This window comes from Caretta caretta, chromosome 2 (assembly GCF_965140235.1).
Source record: "Caretta caretta isolate rCarCar2 chromosome 2, rCarCar1.hap1, whole genome shotgun sequence".
Classification (NCBI taxonomy): domain Eukaryota; kingdom Metazoa; phylum Chordata; order Testudines; family Cheloniidae; genus Caretta; species Caretta caretta.
Window position 1 is genome coordinate 108,571,500 of NC_134207.1, and position 18,179 is coordinate 108,589,678.

The following is an 18,179-nucleotide window of genomic DNA, read 5'->3' on the forward strand; positions in this document are numbered from 1 at the left end:
ACCCATTTTTTCATGGTCTGTGTGCATAAAACACCCTCACTGCATTTTCCACTTTATGCATCCGATGAAGTGAGTTGTAGCTCACGAAAGCTTATGCTCACATAAATTGGTTAGTCTCTAAGGTGCCACAAGTACTCCTTTTCTTTTTGCGAATACAGACTCACACGGCTGTTACTATAAAACTTGTAAGGAAACTGAATGCTTTTTCATTGTTCTAAGATCCAAGGGTTTGGGTCTGTGGTCACCTATGCAAATTGGTGAGGATTTTTACCAAACCTTCCCCAGGAAGTGGGGTGCAAGGGTTGGGAGGATTTTTGGGGGAAAGACGTTTCCAAACTACGTTTTTTCAGGAACCCAGATAAAGTTTGGTGGTGGCAGTGGAAGTCCAGGGGCAAAAGGGTAAAATAGTTTGTACCTTGGGGAAGTTTTAACCTAAGCTGGTAAAAGTAAGCTTAGGAGGTTTTCATGCAGGTCCCCACATCTGTACCCTAGAGTTCAGAGTGGCGAAGAAACCTTGACACGGGCTTAGAGGTAGTCCCAGCACAGCAGGTGGCAGTTCCCAAAGGGGTTTCTGTGACCCAATCCGCCACATCTAGCATGGCAATTTTTGCACTTCTTTTTGTGTAATATGCCTGGTGTACATGGGATTTTTTTTCCAAATGAATTCAATACAAAAAGCAGCTAGAATACCTCAGGCTGCTGGAAGAGGGCATTTTCTAAGCATGATGCTGTAATTGAACAGAAAACTTGTCTCATTTAGTGTTTCATTGAGTGAAAAGTATTTGACTAGTATGAGGGGTTTTTTTTGTGTGTGTCAGGACTATCGCAGATTAGCCTGACATCTGGGTAACAGATAAAGCAACTGCTCTTCAGACTACCAATCTACCATACTGGGACATATATCTGTATGGGACTATAACGAATAGTAAACTAAATATTGTTGTGTTAATTAAGCACTTATCTGCTATACAGAGTATCTAAGCCCAGGATCAATTTGGCTACAATACTCTCTTTTGCTCTCTTCATGGTGTGCTCCCAAACTGATCTGTTCAGCTGTCTGACAGTGGGCTTGGATGCTTTCTATCATCCTGAAAAGATGAAGGATTGGCACAACAGTGGTCACCATGAAGGAGAAAGAGGGTTCAAGGGGGTATAATATCACCAAATGAAGGAGGAAGGCAATAGCTAATGTCCATGTTTGCCAGGTTTCAGAGAGCCACGGAAAAATAAAAAAAGTCTTGTGCCTAAGGGATTGCCTAGTCTTGCTGCTTTATCGCAAATGATCTGCTCTATTATTCCGTCCTCTCTCTCCTCCCAGTTTTTCATCAATTCCAAATTCCACATGGATTTTTAGCATGTTGACTTGACGTGCATGTTCAGCAACCAAAACAGTGGAGGATATGAGTTCCAAAGCACCCAGTGACCCGATCAACTGTGATGGCTCTGAAGGGGGTGCGCTTGGAGTTCTAAAGACAGTTCAAGTGCAGGTGGTGTCACTCAGAGCCCACATCAGGCTGTGTTAGTGTCATCTTTTTCTTCCAAAAGGAGCCCTTGAGGACGATCAGACCAGTAACATGATACGCAAATAGTGTACCTTCGCTCTCTTCCATGAGACATAAAAAATAAATAAAACCAAATCCAAAAGCAAATACTGCACTTTAAAATGGATCTGTTAAGCAAAAATTAAACCTGAGTTAAATCCAAAGTTCTGCAGTGTTTAAAAAAGTACATTGCAGGAGCTATAAGAAGACTTCTGGCACTGGCAATTTCACTGTCTGGAAATAATCATCAGTTAAAATACAGGGAATATCCATTTTTACAGATACTAATCAATTATTCTTGGGATTTTTCTGCCTAAAATTTATCAAGGTTTTAACTTTTTAGAAATATATTCAAGCATCAGTGGATTTTATCCATATTATATCTAAAGGAATGACTATCAGTAACAGCATACATAGACACAGAACCAACATACTCAACCTGAATTAAAAACTCCAAATCTCTAGGCAGCCAGGTATTAAATTAGTACACCTTTACCAATTTGAGCAACATTTTTAATATTAGACCTGAGTGGAGACTTGTTTCACGGACTGTTTTGAGTTGCCAGCGTATTTCAGGTTTATCATGGGAATTCCAGGAGTGCCAAATCCTCAACAAACAGGTTTTACTGTTCTGATGCACACATCTGATTTCAGAAATTACATTAAGGACAATACTTCTAAATCTTCTGTAGTTTATAACCAGTCTTCAATGTGGTGCTGAGCCTTATCAATGAACCAGTTCTAATCAGACTAATGCCTTACATCAAACATAAGACCAAGAATAATAATAATAAAAAAAAACTAATAGAGAAGATATTTATTTGCTTCATTAATTTTAGCAGTCTGAAACAGTGTCCTGTTTACTATGGCAGTTTGTTATCTGTAATTAAAATGAGTAAAAGACAGAGATGGGCCCAAATGAAACCGGTGTCTTTCTTGTGTAAGAGTGGGAGGTTTCATAATCTCAATCGAGATCCAAGTTTAACACCTGGACTCAAATCTTATTATGGTGTGAACTGAAACCCCCATATCTGAACACATTGACATACACAAGGCCATAAGTACAACCACAGTGGGATGAGAGGAACACACAACCCTCAACTTTATACTGTCTTGTTGATGTCTCCCTTAAAGCCTCAATCCAGCAAGGAGCTCATTGCATTTACTTGAAAGGGACTCCATGCAGGCACTGTGATATGTATTTGTGTATGCAGCTCATAACAAGTACAGGGCCTACTCCCTCCCCGACCCCCCATTTTATTTAAATCAGAGGGTTAGAAGGTACCACAAGTATCATCTAGTCTAACCCCCGCCCAAGATGCAGGATTTGTCGTGTCTAAACCATCCGAGACAGATGGCAATCTACCCTCCTTTTAAAAACCTTCAGTGAAGGAGCTTCCACAACTCCCTTAGGCAGTCTGTTCCATTGTCCTACTCTTTTTCTCAGTTAGGTTTCCTGAGATTTAATCTAAATTTGCTGTGCTGTAGTTTGAACCCATTGCCTCTTGTCCTGCCCTCCGTAGCAAGAGAGAACAATTTTTCTCCATCTTTTTTATGGCGCCTGTTCAAGTATTTGAAGACTGCTAACTTGTCCCCCTTCAGTTTCCTCTTTTCCAAACTAAACATACCCAGTTCCTTCAGCCTTTGCTCATATGGCTTGCACTCCGTCCCTTTGATCATCTTTGTCGCTCACCTCTGGACCTTTCCAGTTTACATCCTTTCTATACACTGGTGACCAAAATTAGATACAGTTCTGCAAGCAGAGGCCTAACCCAAGCTGAGTAGAGTAGAGCATGACTGGCATGCTATGCCTGTTAATGCAATCTAATACTGCATTTGATTTTTTTGCAATAGATCGCATTGCTGACTCATGTTGAGGCTGTGATTCACCACAACTCCCAGCACCTTTTCAAAACTGCTGCTGCCAAGCCAGTTATTCCCCCATTCTGTATTTGTGCATTTGGTTTTTCCTTCCTAAGTGTAGCACCTTACATTTGACTTTGTTGAATTTCAAGTTGTTGTCTCTAGCTCAGTTCTCCAATTTATTAAAATCCCTCTGAATTTTAGCTCTATCCTCCAAAGTGTAGGCAACCTCCCCCCTTCCCACAGCCTTGTGTCATCTGAAACTCTCATCAGTATGCTCTCTGGATTTCTACAACCAGGTCATTAATAAAGATGTTAAACAACACTGGACCCAGGACAGATCCCTGTGGAACCCCACTTGAGACCTCTCTCAACTCTGACATCATTCCATTATTTACTCTTTATTTGTGGTTGTTTCACCAATTATGTATCTACTTAATAGTAGTTCCACCAAGTCTACATTTCTCCAGTTCACCTATCAGAATGTCATGTGGGACTGCGTCAAAAGTCTTGCTGAAGTCCAGGTATATTATGTCCACCGTATTCCTCCTATCCATCAAACCAGTTACCCTGTCAAAGAAGGAAATCAAGCTGGTTTGGCATGATTTGTTCTTAATAAATCCATGTTGGCTGCTAATGATTACCCCATCCTCCAGGTACTTGCAAAATGAATTCTTTATATGTTGTTCCAGTAGATTCCAATGGATCAAAGTCAGGCTGATTGGTCTATAGTTCCCTGGCTCCTCCTTTTTCCCCTTTTTAAAAAGACGGGCCATACGTTAGCCCTTCTCCAGTCTCCTGGAGCCTATCCTGTTACCTATGAGTTTGTAAATATTATTGCCAGTAGTTTCGAGATTTATTCAGCTAATTCCTTCAGTACCCTGGGATGAATAGCATCTGGCCCCACTGATATGAATTAATTCTGATGTGTTCTTTACTTATCCCTATCTGCATCCTTTCCGTTTTATTGTCTGTAGTAACTTTGCTAGTCATCTGGTCACATGTAATTTTTTTGAGAAGACCAAAACAAAGCAGGCGTTTAACAGCTCTGCCTTCCTATCATCTTCCATTAGCAGCTCACCTTCTCCATTGAGCAGTAGACTCACACCCTCCTCGATCTTCCTTTTTTATCTGATGTATTGGAAAAACTCCTTCTTGTTGTCTCTAACATTCCTTGCCAGCTGTAAATCATTCTCTGCCTTGGATTTCCTGATTTTGTCCCTACACGCTCGCGCTATTCCCATGTATACTTCCTCGGCGACACGCCCCTCCTTCAATTTCCTGTATGTATCACTTTTGGTTCTTAGATAGCTAAAAAGCTCTTTGTGCAGCTACATTGGCCGCTTGTGGCTCTTCTTATCTTTCCTCTGTGTCAGAATAGCTTGATGTTGAGCCTCCAGTATTACATCTTTTAGGAACTACCTGCCCCCTTCAATTCCTTTTCTAGTTGTACATCTGTCTCAGGCATAACTTTAGTTTGAAAAATATCACTATAATCTTGCAAACTGAAATGAATGAAGTTAGATAATATATATGGAATAGTAATGTAGGCTTCTTCTTATAAACTCCTGTTTGGATAACTCCTCCTTTGATCCATTTCAGTAATTTGTATACCTATCACAAAGGGGAGGGAGGTGTGGCAGAAGAGTACAACAGACCTGTAGTGGCATGTACAAAAGAACTGTCAAAGGATAAAGTTAAGTTCCTGGTTTTGTTTCTTTTTCATTCTTAAGGGACAATAATTGTGCGGCTAAAACCAATGGTTGCATCAGCAATTATGTCAGTAATGTTACATGTAGTACAGACGAGTGTTTTTGGCACTACAGGGAAGTTTAAAAATCAGCAAGAAACGAAGTTGTGTATTTTCCACAACTGTTTTATTTTGCTGTGTACTATTACTGACAGTACAGCTCACTCTAAATCTGCAACTGTACATTTTCTTTGGGAAGCTAAAACCTTTAAACCACATTTTGTGTAAAAGTAATATGAAGCCAGTAATTTTCATTCTAGTCAGTGCTCTGAAGACTGCTGCTGTAAGAACAAAGTTGAATTCAAAGGAGTACAGCGCCAGCCGGGGTTTCCCAGGTGAATTTCTACTCCGGCTTTGAACTCTGACTTGCTTTTTCAGCAGGACAGTCACAACCCACACTCTTTAGAATTCAGAGACTCACATTCTGCCTGTTGCTCTGAACTACACCACTGCAAGAATTTCACAAGATATGGCTCCAAGCCAGAGTCAAAATATTCTTCTCCCTTCCTATGCATCTGACTCTGCGAAGTCCAGCTGCGACTGTGGAATTTAACTCATTCCACAGATTCAGCCTGAACTGAGCTCTCAGAAACTTTCAGAGCCAGACCATTCATTGCTTTCAGATAGAATAAAACTGGCTTTACAACACACCAGCTTAACTGTCTCCACAACAAACACAAGTTTTTCACTTCAGCACCTGGTCAAACAAACAAAAGTGATATGACCTGAAGCTGGTACTGGCTTTAAAATAACTACCTTTTGAAAGCTTGGGTAGAGTTCAATAACAACATTTTAACTGCAGACTGAGGTTACCCACAGGTAACTAACTTCTTTGATTTTATCACACGAGTCAGTATCTTTGGTTGCATGCTGAGCTGTGAGTACCCTGGAGTTGTTTTAATAGATTTAAAAATTAACCATAAACACTGCATAAGTAGCTTTTTGCACTGAGACAGAAGCCTTCTGCAACTCCAGTTCAGTTCTAAATGGGAATAATAGGAATGAATGCATACTTATATATGGGATTTGAGCAAAAGAACTTTAGTTATCAGCAAGTAAAAGTTACTTTATCCTTTCTAAGATTTGGAGCTGGCAAATTTTACCATTAGAGAGAATATAGGTGTACAGAGCTGTATATTACAGGAATACCCCTCTATGTATTACAACAAATTCTGTTTATTTTAGTCACAAGAGGCTAGATCCACAAAGGGGACTTAAGCTCAGTACTGTAATGCTTAACTTTAGGCACCCTACCACCCAGTGGGATTCACACCCCCCAAGTTAGGTGTCCAGGCTTCCTTATACAATGCATGGGGAGAGTTAAGGGATCCATGAAAGCCAGCACACAGAAGAGGGTAGCTACCTAGGCTAATCAATAGGAAACACTGAGGAGGGAGTGGAGCCCCACCCTTCAAAGGGATATAGGCATCTAATCCAGGCCAAAGGGAGGTACGTATCACCACCTGGAATTCACAACCATGAATCCTTTCCTGGAGTTAGATGCCTAGTCAGGCCAGCCCTTTCCCACAAAAAAGAGAGAAGGTGGTGGTGGTTGTGAAATAGGCGGAGAGTGGGGTGTTGTTAGTTTGAGATTTCCAACAATGTTTAGGCTCCACGCAGCTCAGCAGTGTCAGGACTTATGTGACTTTGAGCATGCTCACTGGCACATGCCCCACACATGAGTTTCCTGATCCAGCATCCCTTTGAGTAGAACTGCTACCTATGTTTTGAAAACATACTTTTAGGCTTACTAGTAATTTTTTTTTGTACTGTTCTTCATAACTGAAAATTTCTTCTTCAACAGAGGATGATGAGTGATGTTTTTCTACAGAGAATTACATGAAAACCTGACATCTCAAAATGGCTGCCATCTCCTATGATTCTTAATGGAAGTGAGGCTAATAGAGCCTGAGCAAAGATGGCCATTCCCTCACCTTGTTCCCAGTGGGAATACAGCTAAGATGCCCCTAAGAAGATGGTGATTCCTTATGTTGTCAGCGACAAGCCCAAATTTCAGTCAGAGACCAATTTCAACGATTTATTAAAAAATTATATAGAGAATCCAAAGAAAACCTACACAGAAAATACAAGGTGCATGTGTAAAATTTCACATTGATAGACCACTAGCTTTTAGGAAAAACAGGAATTTATGCCATATTTTAAAGCCACTTTAAAATGTACCTCTAAGTATGAATTTCTACCAGGTACGTCCTCAGTATATCAACATAATGGTTTTCTTTGCCGGTTTCCAATCACAGTACATACCTGGTCAGCATAGCCAGAGACTCTTTCAGGTAAATCAGAGAGATTGCCAAAAAGGACTGAAAGTCACAGTATCAATAGGGATTTTTGTGCCATATTTTGACTAAACCTTTGGGAATAAAAGGATCATAGAATCACAGAATATCAGGGTTGGAAGGGACCTCAGGAGGTCATCTAGTCCAACCCCCTGCTCAAAGCAGGACCAATCCCCGACTAAATCATCCCAGCCAGGGCGTTGTTAAGCCTGACCTTAAAAACTTCTAGGGAAGGAGATTCCACCACCTCCCTAGGTAACGCATTCCAATGTTTCACCACCCTCATAGTGAAAAAGTTTTTCCTAATATCCAACCTAAATCTCCCCCACTGCAACTTGAGACCATTACTCCTTGTTCTGTCATCTGCTACCACTGAGAACAGTCTAGAGCCATCCTCTTTGGAACCCCCTTTCCAAAGGCGGTAATTGAAAGCAGCTATCAAATCACTTATTCTTCTCTTCTGAAGACTAAACATCCCCAGTTCCCTCAGCCTCTCCTCATAAGTCATGTGTTCCAGTCCCCTAATCATTTTTGTTGCCCTCCGCTGGACTCTTTCCAATTTTTCCACATCCTTCTTCTAGTGTGGGGCCCAAAACTGGACACAGAGTACTCCAGATGAGGCCTCACCAATGTGGATGTGTGAAGATATACAAAAAATAATTGCCTCAGTGTTTATATGGTGCCTAGTTCTGCCTAGATCTCAGTTGGTGCTTTTTCAATAAAAATAATAAAATAAAATAACAAATAACTATTTAGCTTTTTGTTAGGGGATGTGGGAGGAGGGATCCTCTTATGGTTAAGGCACTGGACTGGGACTCGGGAGCACTGGATTCAATTTGTGGCTTTGCCTTGTTTGACACTGGGCAACTCAATCTTACAATGCTTCAGTTCTGTAAACTGGGAATAACAACACTTTCCTGCCTCACAAGTGTTTTGTGAAGAAAAATTAATGGTTGTAAGGCGATGGAGTCATTTAGATATATTTGACTTTCCAAGGATGGTAGATTTCCAACAGAATAAGGAAAAACTACAGCCTCTCTCCCTGATCAGCCTGCTCTGATCATAAAAAGTAGTGGATTAGTGTCAGATCAGTGCCAGTATGGATTTCAACAATAACATATCATTTTATGTGGAAGAAAGATTCCAAGTAGAATTTATTGAATACTCTATTATGTCAAGTCCAAATGAGATTTTCCCAAGTGAGATTTTCCTCCAAAAATAACTTAGTGTTAACATTACTATGCCTACTTCATGGACTGTGCCTGGAGGAAAGGTGGTCCCCTGGAAAAGAGTGAACTTAAAGGATTTGACAGGGCAAATATGTTGCCACCATAGATACCACTTGATTAGGACCAATGAGGTTGTCTTGAAACACAATGTACAGGCTGGGAGCAGATTACAAACAGCAATTTGTCTTTCCCACTGCAGATATCTGCAATGCTAAAACTAACAGCCAACATAGTCAATATTGTGCAATAAGAGAAGGTTGGCAACTGTAACATAATATCATAGTTAGTCACTGGTTTGGTGCCCCTAGTTAAATAATGTGTCCAAAAATTCTTTATAAGAAGAAATACTGCTGAAAGAAACCTATACGCCTCATAGCTAATAGCATATGAGCTTCCTGTCAAGGAATTAGCTTATGAGATTAGATCAGAGATATGATGTACTATATACAATATCTTCTTTTACTGTAATAGGTTCGTGTGTTGCTTGTTTCTATGTGAACAGACTGAAGTCAGTTCATTAACAATAAGATGACGTGCACTGTAAAAAATGGGAAAGGGGTAGGAGTACATGGTTAGATAATAGTCTCTTCTCTCAACTGAGAAAGATATGTAATTATAAGGTGCTCTGGACAAGGAATGAAAAACGAAATGCCTGTGAATTCTTGACACTGCAAGGAGGGCCATTAGCTACTATCCAGAAGCACTGTGAATATAAAAGGCAAGACATTACTATAAACTATTCCTGCTCCAGTTGATAGTTTATCCTGTATTTCCGTAACGAGATGAAAGAATATATAACTCAGAGTTGCTGAAGATTACAAAAAAGAAACAAGGTGGGAGAGAAAAAGAATACCCGTTAATTACAGTTTTTCATCAGCAATAGAACATAAACAGAAATGGCTTTTTTGAAGGTTCTAATTCCCCAAAAGTAGCAAATTATACAAAAAAGAACAAAGTGAAAATGTCACGCTTCACTAAAATTATGTCATCGCCCCCTAAGTTTAAATCTAGCTTTTAAAAAAATGAGTTAGTTCATATGTGATTAATATTTAGTGTCAGTATAATTGTATTTAACTACACTTCTGCAGGAAAAAAACAAGAAGCCAAATTCCTCTACTGCAGTGCAATCCACAGAGGATAATGGGGTTGTATCTGTGTGACCAAAACCAGAAATTATCTGAAATGTTGACATTTTTAACCTGCCTGGACTGTCAAAATTGCTCTGCTGTATTTTAAATATAGGCATCCACAATGACAATGTGATGGGCATTTTAGAAAGAAAAAATTCAGTCAACTGAGTGAGCTTACTTACTTAAACTATCATACCACACCACAATAACATCTTTTGTGCCCAAATCCTCTACACTTTCCTATATAAGTTGCTCTTAAAAAAAAAAAAAAGGATTAATAATGAATGACTCAAAGCTTACTTCTTTGAACAATAAAATAAAAGGAATCAAATTTAACCCAATTCTCCATTTTCATTAAAGGTATGGTATATATTGACAGTAAGTAGAGACTATATTTGCATAGGTTTTGACATTATTGAGGAAGAGATACAACAATAAATATACTGATTTCTCTTCAAAGAGTGGTGAGTCATGATGACCTCACAAAATGAAGTGTGATATATTCTTATCTGCCTACAACATTAGCTGGCTGTGATTTTATCCTGATTGGAAATGCAGTGCATACAAATGTTATTTACACTAGTACAAACACCAATGAAAAGTTTAAATGGTTTTATAAGCATCAGAATGGTATATTCTCTTGTTCAGAGATTCAGGTGAGGCAAGTATGCACATTTACACGGTTGCATATTCAAAACAGATTATTTATCAAACTAAACCTTTAAACATAATTGTCATTATTATCACTTATGACAAAAAAAATATCTATATCAATTAGAATACAGTTGATAGCCAACTACCTCATATTAAAACGTGGCTTTTATTCTCTTGGGGATTTTGAGATGAGATGGTTTGATAATTGGAAAGAGTTATATAACCACAATGGCCAAATATAGAAGATTCTGAAACCTAGAAGATTAACTATAATTACATACACAAATTTCACCAGTGACATTTACCATATAGGCTAAAGGCAGAAACTAGATTTTAAAACTGTGCAGAATCATGGAAGATATTTATGAAGTAGTAGTTAACGGAATGGAAGTAGTCACATGCAAATCTGACCTTTAGTATATAATTCAAAGATAACTATCATTCAGTTCATACTATTTTGCATAGACTCACTTGCAATGTGTATATCACATCACTGGATTCACACAAGTCTTCAAAAATTGGAAGAAAATATGAAACGTAACTTTGTCTTTTTCTTGGTAACAAGAGACTCACCCAGAAAACATGTTAGGAAGAATATATGACTATAAAGTCAAAGTGAAAAGAACCACCTGAACCTGTTATTGATGCGATTTTACCCAATTAATAACTTGAGCAGTAATTTAAACTTCAAATCTGGCAAGGCATCCCATGTTCTAGCTAAGGTCTTAAAGGCTATCAGTTTATTGTATAGAAATATATAAAACTGCATTTTAATTATGGCATAATTCTGCTGCAAAACCATATTCTCCAATAAGCATTTCTTATGTTTTAATTCAGTACACTGCATACTGTACATTCACATTTGGCGCAACATGAAAGCCACATAAAATGAGCTATTCAGTACAATGGTTCAAGAAAATAGATCTTACCACTAGGGCTGGAACCTGATGCATTTTTGCAGCAGGAGTCCCTGGACGTGGGTAAAACTGATTAATAAAGAGGCTTGGAAACCTGTACTCTTCTACAAGTTTCATGGTGTCTTGAAAATCTTCATCTGTCTCCCCTGGAAAACCACAGATGATGTCTGTAGCAATTGTTATTCCAGGCACTCTGCAATGGAAGTGGAAAAAAATGTTAAACAGCGAACTGGTACATGAAGTCTCACCCTACATAAAAATCTCATTCCCTTGAAAATGAAAGGAATAATTACTCAACTTGCCTTTGGCTAGAAAACTAAGACCTAACACCAGTTCTAGAAAAAGTACAGTGGGATTTTTAATGGCCATTTCTTTGACAATAAAAAACGTGGTACAGAGGTAAGAACCCAAAGAATGGAAAACAAGAGAGAAGTTGCAGTAAATATTTGACCCATAACTGAAAAAGAACAAGAATGAAAACCTCCTGGATTAATTCCTCAGGCACTTGAAACCATAGGTTACCAGCTGAGCTTGTAAATTCATTAATTGTAGTTACTCAGTCTGCAAAGTTTATAAGCTCCAGGGCTTTATTACTAGAATTAGTTAATCGCTTGCACTGCTGTAACACTGCAGAAAGGGTAGGGCAAAGATGTGGACCTGACATCCTGAAGAGTTTAGGAATTCCAGTCCAATTTGGCTTTTGTAGTTAACAAAAGCTTCCTTTAGTCAGAACCAACCTTCTAACTCATTCCTCCCTAAAATAAGTCTAATCATCCACTCTCCCCATAAAAAAGACAAAAACAAATAAATTGTTGTTTGTGGTGCTGTAGTAGCCGTGTTGGTCCTAGCATATTAGAGAGACAAGGTGTGTGAGGTAATATCTTTTATTACACAGACTTCTGTTGGTGACTGAGACAAGCTTATGAGAAATGAAGCTTTTGAGAAGAACTCTGTGCAACCTTGAAAGTTTGTCTCTGTCACCAACAGAAGTTGGTCCAAAAAAGGTTTTATCGCACCCACTCTGTCTCACTACAAAAATTCACTATTCTAAGGCACTAGCACAAAACTACCCTTTTATTTAGCAACAGCAACTTTTCTTAACTTTTTACCTCAGCTAGATACATCTCATAATTAAGAGAAATGAATGTCCCTTCTCAAGCAGTGTTGCTAGTGGATAGAGAACTTGACCTAGGACTCAGAAGATTTAGATTCTATTCCCAGCTCTGCCACTGGCCTGCTGGATGACCTTGGGCAAGTCACTTCACCTTTCTGCGCCTGAGTTTCCCCATCTGTAAAATGGAGATAAGAATGCTGATCTCCGTTTGAGATCTACTCATGAAAAGTGCTATATAAGCATCAATATGGTACTTACAATACTAAGTTGTTTCTTGGCACCCCAGTACGAAACATATTGACAAACTGGAAGGAATATGACTTTTAAGGAAATGTCAGAGCTAAATAAGTATATAATAGGTTGATTTCTTTATACCAAAGCAAGGGTTGGGATGTAAAAAAAACCCAAACTCTACGTGTGTGAATGCTGTAGTGTAGAGACTGGTCCTATCTGATTCCCTCAGGCCAAGAAGAAGAAAGGATATCTGGTCCTGAGTTGAACAGTTGGTCCCTAAGCCACTCTGCAGCTCTATGGTGGCCCCCAAGCATGCAGATGCAGATCTGCTCCCTGCCCCACACTCATCTTCCTCCTTTCTGACCGCTTCCTCCCAAAATCTGGGATGGATTCCCCAGACAGGACACTGGTGGTGCTGGGTTCTCTCATTTTCCCTATCCAGGTATCTAGTAACATAGATGAACAAACAAATACCTATCATCTGAATACCATCTGTGTAATATTTACATGTCCAAAGAGAACTATTATTTGTTCTAGGGCAATAAAAAGGGATATGCGTTTCATGAAACCACTAATGGGACTATTCTGTGTTGTCTTTCACAAGACCTTGGTTTGATTCCCTGTCTGTTCCACCATGGCATTTGCTGGTAGTAATTCAGAGACAGTGACCCTTTGACAAAAAATGTCACACACTGAATCAAGAGGCATCTCTCCAGCAAATTAAATAGCTGCACTAATGTGCCACAGAAGTAAGGGTCAGTTCAAGACAGGAAGGTCAGTTTGATCTTGTAGTTAGAACACAGAACTGGGAGTCAGGAAATCTGATTTCTAATGCCAGCTCTTCTACAGACTTCCTGTGTTACCTTTGAAAAGTCACATAGTCTTTCTGGGTCTTCATCCACCATCTATAAAATGGGGACAACTACTTTCTGACAAGTTTGTCTGAAAGACTAAATTAATTAATGCTTGAGAGGTGATAGTATGATAATTACAAAAAAGCCAATGAATAAGAAAAAGAAAGAAAATTAATTTTCTATTTCTCAGACTGCTGCAAGACTTGCAGAGTGGGAGGTATAAAATGGGAAAACATGTGGTTGTTTCCCTTTCACTTAGGATGACAGGATTTTTGTTTAAATCTTGCATATGTGAGCCATGCTGCTTGCTCTCTCTTTTTCAAATGCCATTATCTTTTAGTGTAGTTAGCTGCATGGAAGTCATCTAGATACTAATGTCACAATATTCCTCCTCCTTAGGTTTAAATAAAAACATAAAAATATTTTCCTCCATTCTTTATTACATTTATGAGTTCAGAACCTAAGATTTAAGACTGAAGTCAAACCATGGCAGATTAAAAAAAACCCAACATTTATTTGACCTAACACATAAAATAGGTATTTTTTGAGAGATTTGTCCCAATAGATGGGAAGGACTTTTCTCTTGCTAAATAAAGTTAAGTGGGAACCAATAGCTGAAATGTAAGTATAATGTGAAACAATCTGCTGCTGTGGGCCAAAGAGCCTGGAGTGGCTCCCACTGGTTAACTAAGCCTGACATAAGCAGCAGGATATACAGTTCTACTTGAAATGAAGTAATGTAAACATCCACGGTAGCTAAGAACTGAATAAACATAGAGGAATTTTGCATTCTATGACACTTCCCCTGCTCATACAGCACATATTTTGAGTTATAATGGCAGGCTTACATGAGACAAAATATATTACTTCAAAATTAATATCAAATAACACCAGCTGACATTTCTCGTAACATTAATAAAAACACTCATTAAGTTTGACAAGACCACTATATGTTAGTTATTTTAGCCATTTTAATGATATTGTTGGCAGCAGTGTAAGCATTTATTGACTAAAGTACTGGTGATACCATCCTTTATCTCAGCTGGGCTGTTTCTAAGGCAACATGAATTATAAGGTTCAATCAAGCTAGATTCAGTAAAATGTGTTCTCCCCCCCGCCCGAGTGAAAAGGAAATTAAACATTTTTTAAATTCATAAACTGCACAAATGTCTGAATTCTGTTTGGTGATAAGGTGTTAATTATCTTAGTAATTAGATTTCTGCCTGGATGGGATTATGCTACACACAATGGAAAAACTACGTTTGGGAAATGGAGTAAAGACCAGAGAGTCTATTCAGCAACAGCAATTAATTATAGCCCAATCCAATATGCCTGTCTAAAATACAACATTGCTGTGTGCTGTTTTTATATCACTTTTGACTACAAACTAAAATGTTAAGGAAAAATGTTTTTCAAAAGGGAGACAAGGTACAGTGTGTGTAAACTCCATTCAAGAGAAAATCCAATCCTGAAACAATCAAACTACCTGTGCTTCTCAAACACACACAAATACAAATAAATGGAGTTTATTCCACATACACAGAATCATTTTCATAATGACAGAGCAGAAGGGAAGAACAACAATGAGGGTATAATTAAAAACATTTAAATTTGAAAACTAAGGTATCTTGGTGTCTGAGAGACTGAAACAAAGCAACGAAAGGTTCTTTACTCGGAAGTAAAGATCCGACTATGAAATAAAATATAAAATTAAGCAACAAAGATCAGTTTTTCTTCACAAATGTATCAGCCAAATAAATAAGCTGCTTTTAAAGATGAACTGTAAAGATATGGTGTTTTAAGTTAAACAGAATTAAGTGCTGAATGTTACTACTAATCATTCTGTGGTAACAGGTATTTAATACATACATGAGTTTTTAGTAACGTTCTAAAAATTCTTTATAGTCTGATATCTACTGGGTCTTTCTAAAGTCAGTAGAGATGCTCCAGAATGCATCACTGGTGAATCCAGAATACACAGTGGACTTTATGAAGGATAAAAATAATTTTTTAACATATATAAGACCACTTGCAAATGTATTTATGCCCTGAATGCGACCAGCAGATTGGTTATTGGGGGCATTTGGCATATAACATTACTTCTCTGCTGTTCTCAAACCAATGAAAGACTTTCCAGTTCATTTAAAGGAAGTTTTAATCCTGACAAATTCCTCAAAAGACACAATGCAACAGTTACATCTTGCAATAATAAACCTTTAAAGCACTGCAATATTTACTCCTAAGGGAATTCTGCACCAAAAAATTTAAAATTCTGCTCATAAATATTTTAAAATTCTGCAAAATTCTACATATTTTATTTGTCAAAATAACACAATATAATCACACCAGTTTCAATGATTTTTGGTCATTTATTTCAAAATACCCTATCAGCAAGTATGTCTGTAACAATACAGAAAACAAAAAAGATTCAGGAAATGTTTTTTGACAAATGGATTCCTTACTAGGCATATTAATACAGAACTCTGAGTAATATTTCATTTAAACTACAATACAGAACCATTTTTCCTACACTTCTCAGAAGCAGTGAAAAGGCTCGCGGGAGTTGGGGCAATGGAGTTGCTGAGGGAGAGGGAAATAAATTGCTGGGAAGAAGCCTGGGTTGTTGGGTATGGGTGGGAAAAGTATGGAACAGGTTTTCTGGGAGGGTGGAGCGGAATTGTTAGAGAGCACCCCCCATGCAGACCCTGGCTGACCCCTAGCCTCCCCCATTCAGCCAGGTACATTTGCCCCCTGTCCCCATGTGTCCCTAACCCCCATGTGCCCTTGTACCCTCTGTCCACGTGTCCCTCCACCCAGACACCCACTTCCCCCATCCCCATATGTGTCCCTGTCCCCCTCCCCCTGTCCCCATGTGTCTCTGTAGCCCCACTCAGCCACCCTCTCTCCCTATGTAGCTCTGCACACCCTTCCCCATCACCATGTGGCCCTGAACGTCCCTCCCCCCATTCCCCTGTGCTCCACTCCCATTCAGCCCCTGCCCCAGGCTGTCCTCCCCCATTAGCCCTTTTGAGCTCCTATCTGATCCCCCCAGCACCCCACGCTGTCTGTATCCCCATGGCTCCTGTCTCCTGACCTAGCCTGACAGGTGCTGTGAAGAAGGTAGGTTCTTTCTCTTCCCTAGCTGGCCAGGAGCTGCTGCTTTGTTCTATCACCACAATGCCTTCCGGTTGGCAAAGGGAAGAACTGCAGCAACATTTCAGCAGAAGCTTTTTTCTGTGCAAAAAATTAAAAATATGTGTGGCTCATTAATTATGCACACACGCAGTACTGCAGAATTTCCCCAGGAGTAAATATTTTGGCTGTGAAGAGGGTGTGCTATTATCTCTACCCACTCAGCTATGACTCAAGAAACAAAGGAAGAATAGTTATTTACAAAAGGTTTCAGAGTAGCGGCCGTGTTAGTCTGTATCTGCAAAAAGAAAAGGAGTACTTGTGGCACGTCTCTAAGGTGCTACAAGTACTCCTTTTCTTTTTATTTACAAAAGACTCTCTGCTGGATTTTTACATCGAAAATGTACTTTTACTTTTACATTGAAAATGTACTTTTTATAGAAATCAGGGGAAGTTGAAGAATGGCACACTTTATCTACAGAAAAATATATTTATGTCTATGGGAATTTGCTAATTTGGGGTTTCTGAACTAAGGGCTTGTCAACCTAAGTTACGCTACTCCAGCTATGTGAATAACGTGAATAACGTAGCTGGAGTCAATGTACTTTAGGTCAACTTACCCCGGTGTCTTCACTGCGCTGCGTCAAAGGGAGATACTCTCTAGTTGACTTACCTTACTGTTCTCAGAGAGGTGGAGCGGGGTCGATCAGAGAGCATTCTGCCATCAATTTAATCTTCTCTAGACCCACTAAATCAACCCCTGCTACATCTATTGCAGCAGCGTCTATCTCCTAGTGGAGACAAGCCCTAACTATCTCCTTTCTTCCCTATAGCTAAACCTCTTCCACCTGCTCATGTAGGTTTGAAGAGGAGTTGGGGCCAGCAACATAAGCACCACCTGGGACATCCGTGTCTGCCCAAAGGGTAGAAGTTACTGTTGCTGCTTTAATGAGCCGGAGTCCAAAGACCATTATATTGATGTGGTAGCACCTCCGGTTACTGAAGAATCTGGAAGCAGTCACGATGGAGCCAAGGAGAACATCCATCTAAAGACGGGAGAGAGAAGGAGGTGGAGGGATGTTTGGGAGAGCGAGGGCAGGGAAGAAATACAAGTGTCTTATCCTTCATCTGGAAAGAAACCCTTTCAGATTGCAGGGACAGAAACAGAAATGCCTTCCACCTCCCAAAGGTGGAGGAAAGAGCTTGGGGGGGAGGAGAAGGGGGGAATAGGAACAGGGCGTGGGTAAATCCTGCAACAGGCCAATTACAATGAAACGGACTCCAAGCTCTGAGCTCCCCACTCCTGTTTGCCTGAGAGATCCAGACAACTGCTTCTGTTTGCCTTGTTGCAAGTTGCAGCCAGGATGGAGAAAAACAAAAAAGAAACTGGACCTGCTTGATCTTCTGTCTCCTAACCCCAAGTGGTGTGAAGGAAGGGCCTAATCACAAATAACTTGGGAGATA

The 18,179-nt window shown here is 39.4% G+C and overlaps 1 protein-coding gene across 4 annotated transcripts in view; it reads right to left on the reverse strand.

Moving 5' to 3' along the window:
- Nucleotides 1-18,179, reverse strand: part of CDKAL1 (CDKAL1 threonylcarbamoyladenosine tRNA methylthiotransferase) — a 685,215-nt gene that overhangs the window by 166,605 nt on the left and 500,431 nt on the right. For all 4 annotated transcript variants that reach the window (XM_048839973.2, XM_048839974.2, XM_075125356.1 and 1 more), the window contains one exon: nt 11,394-11,574. In XM_048839973.2, the coding sequence (XP_048695930.1) occupies nt 11,394-11,574 (181 nt within the window). The remainder of the gene's footprint in view (nt 1-11,393; nt 11,575-18,179) is intronic.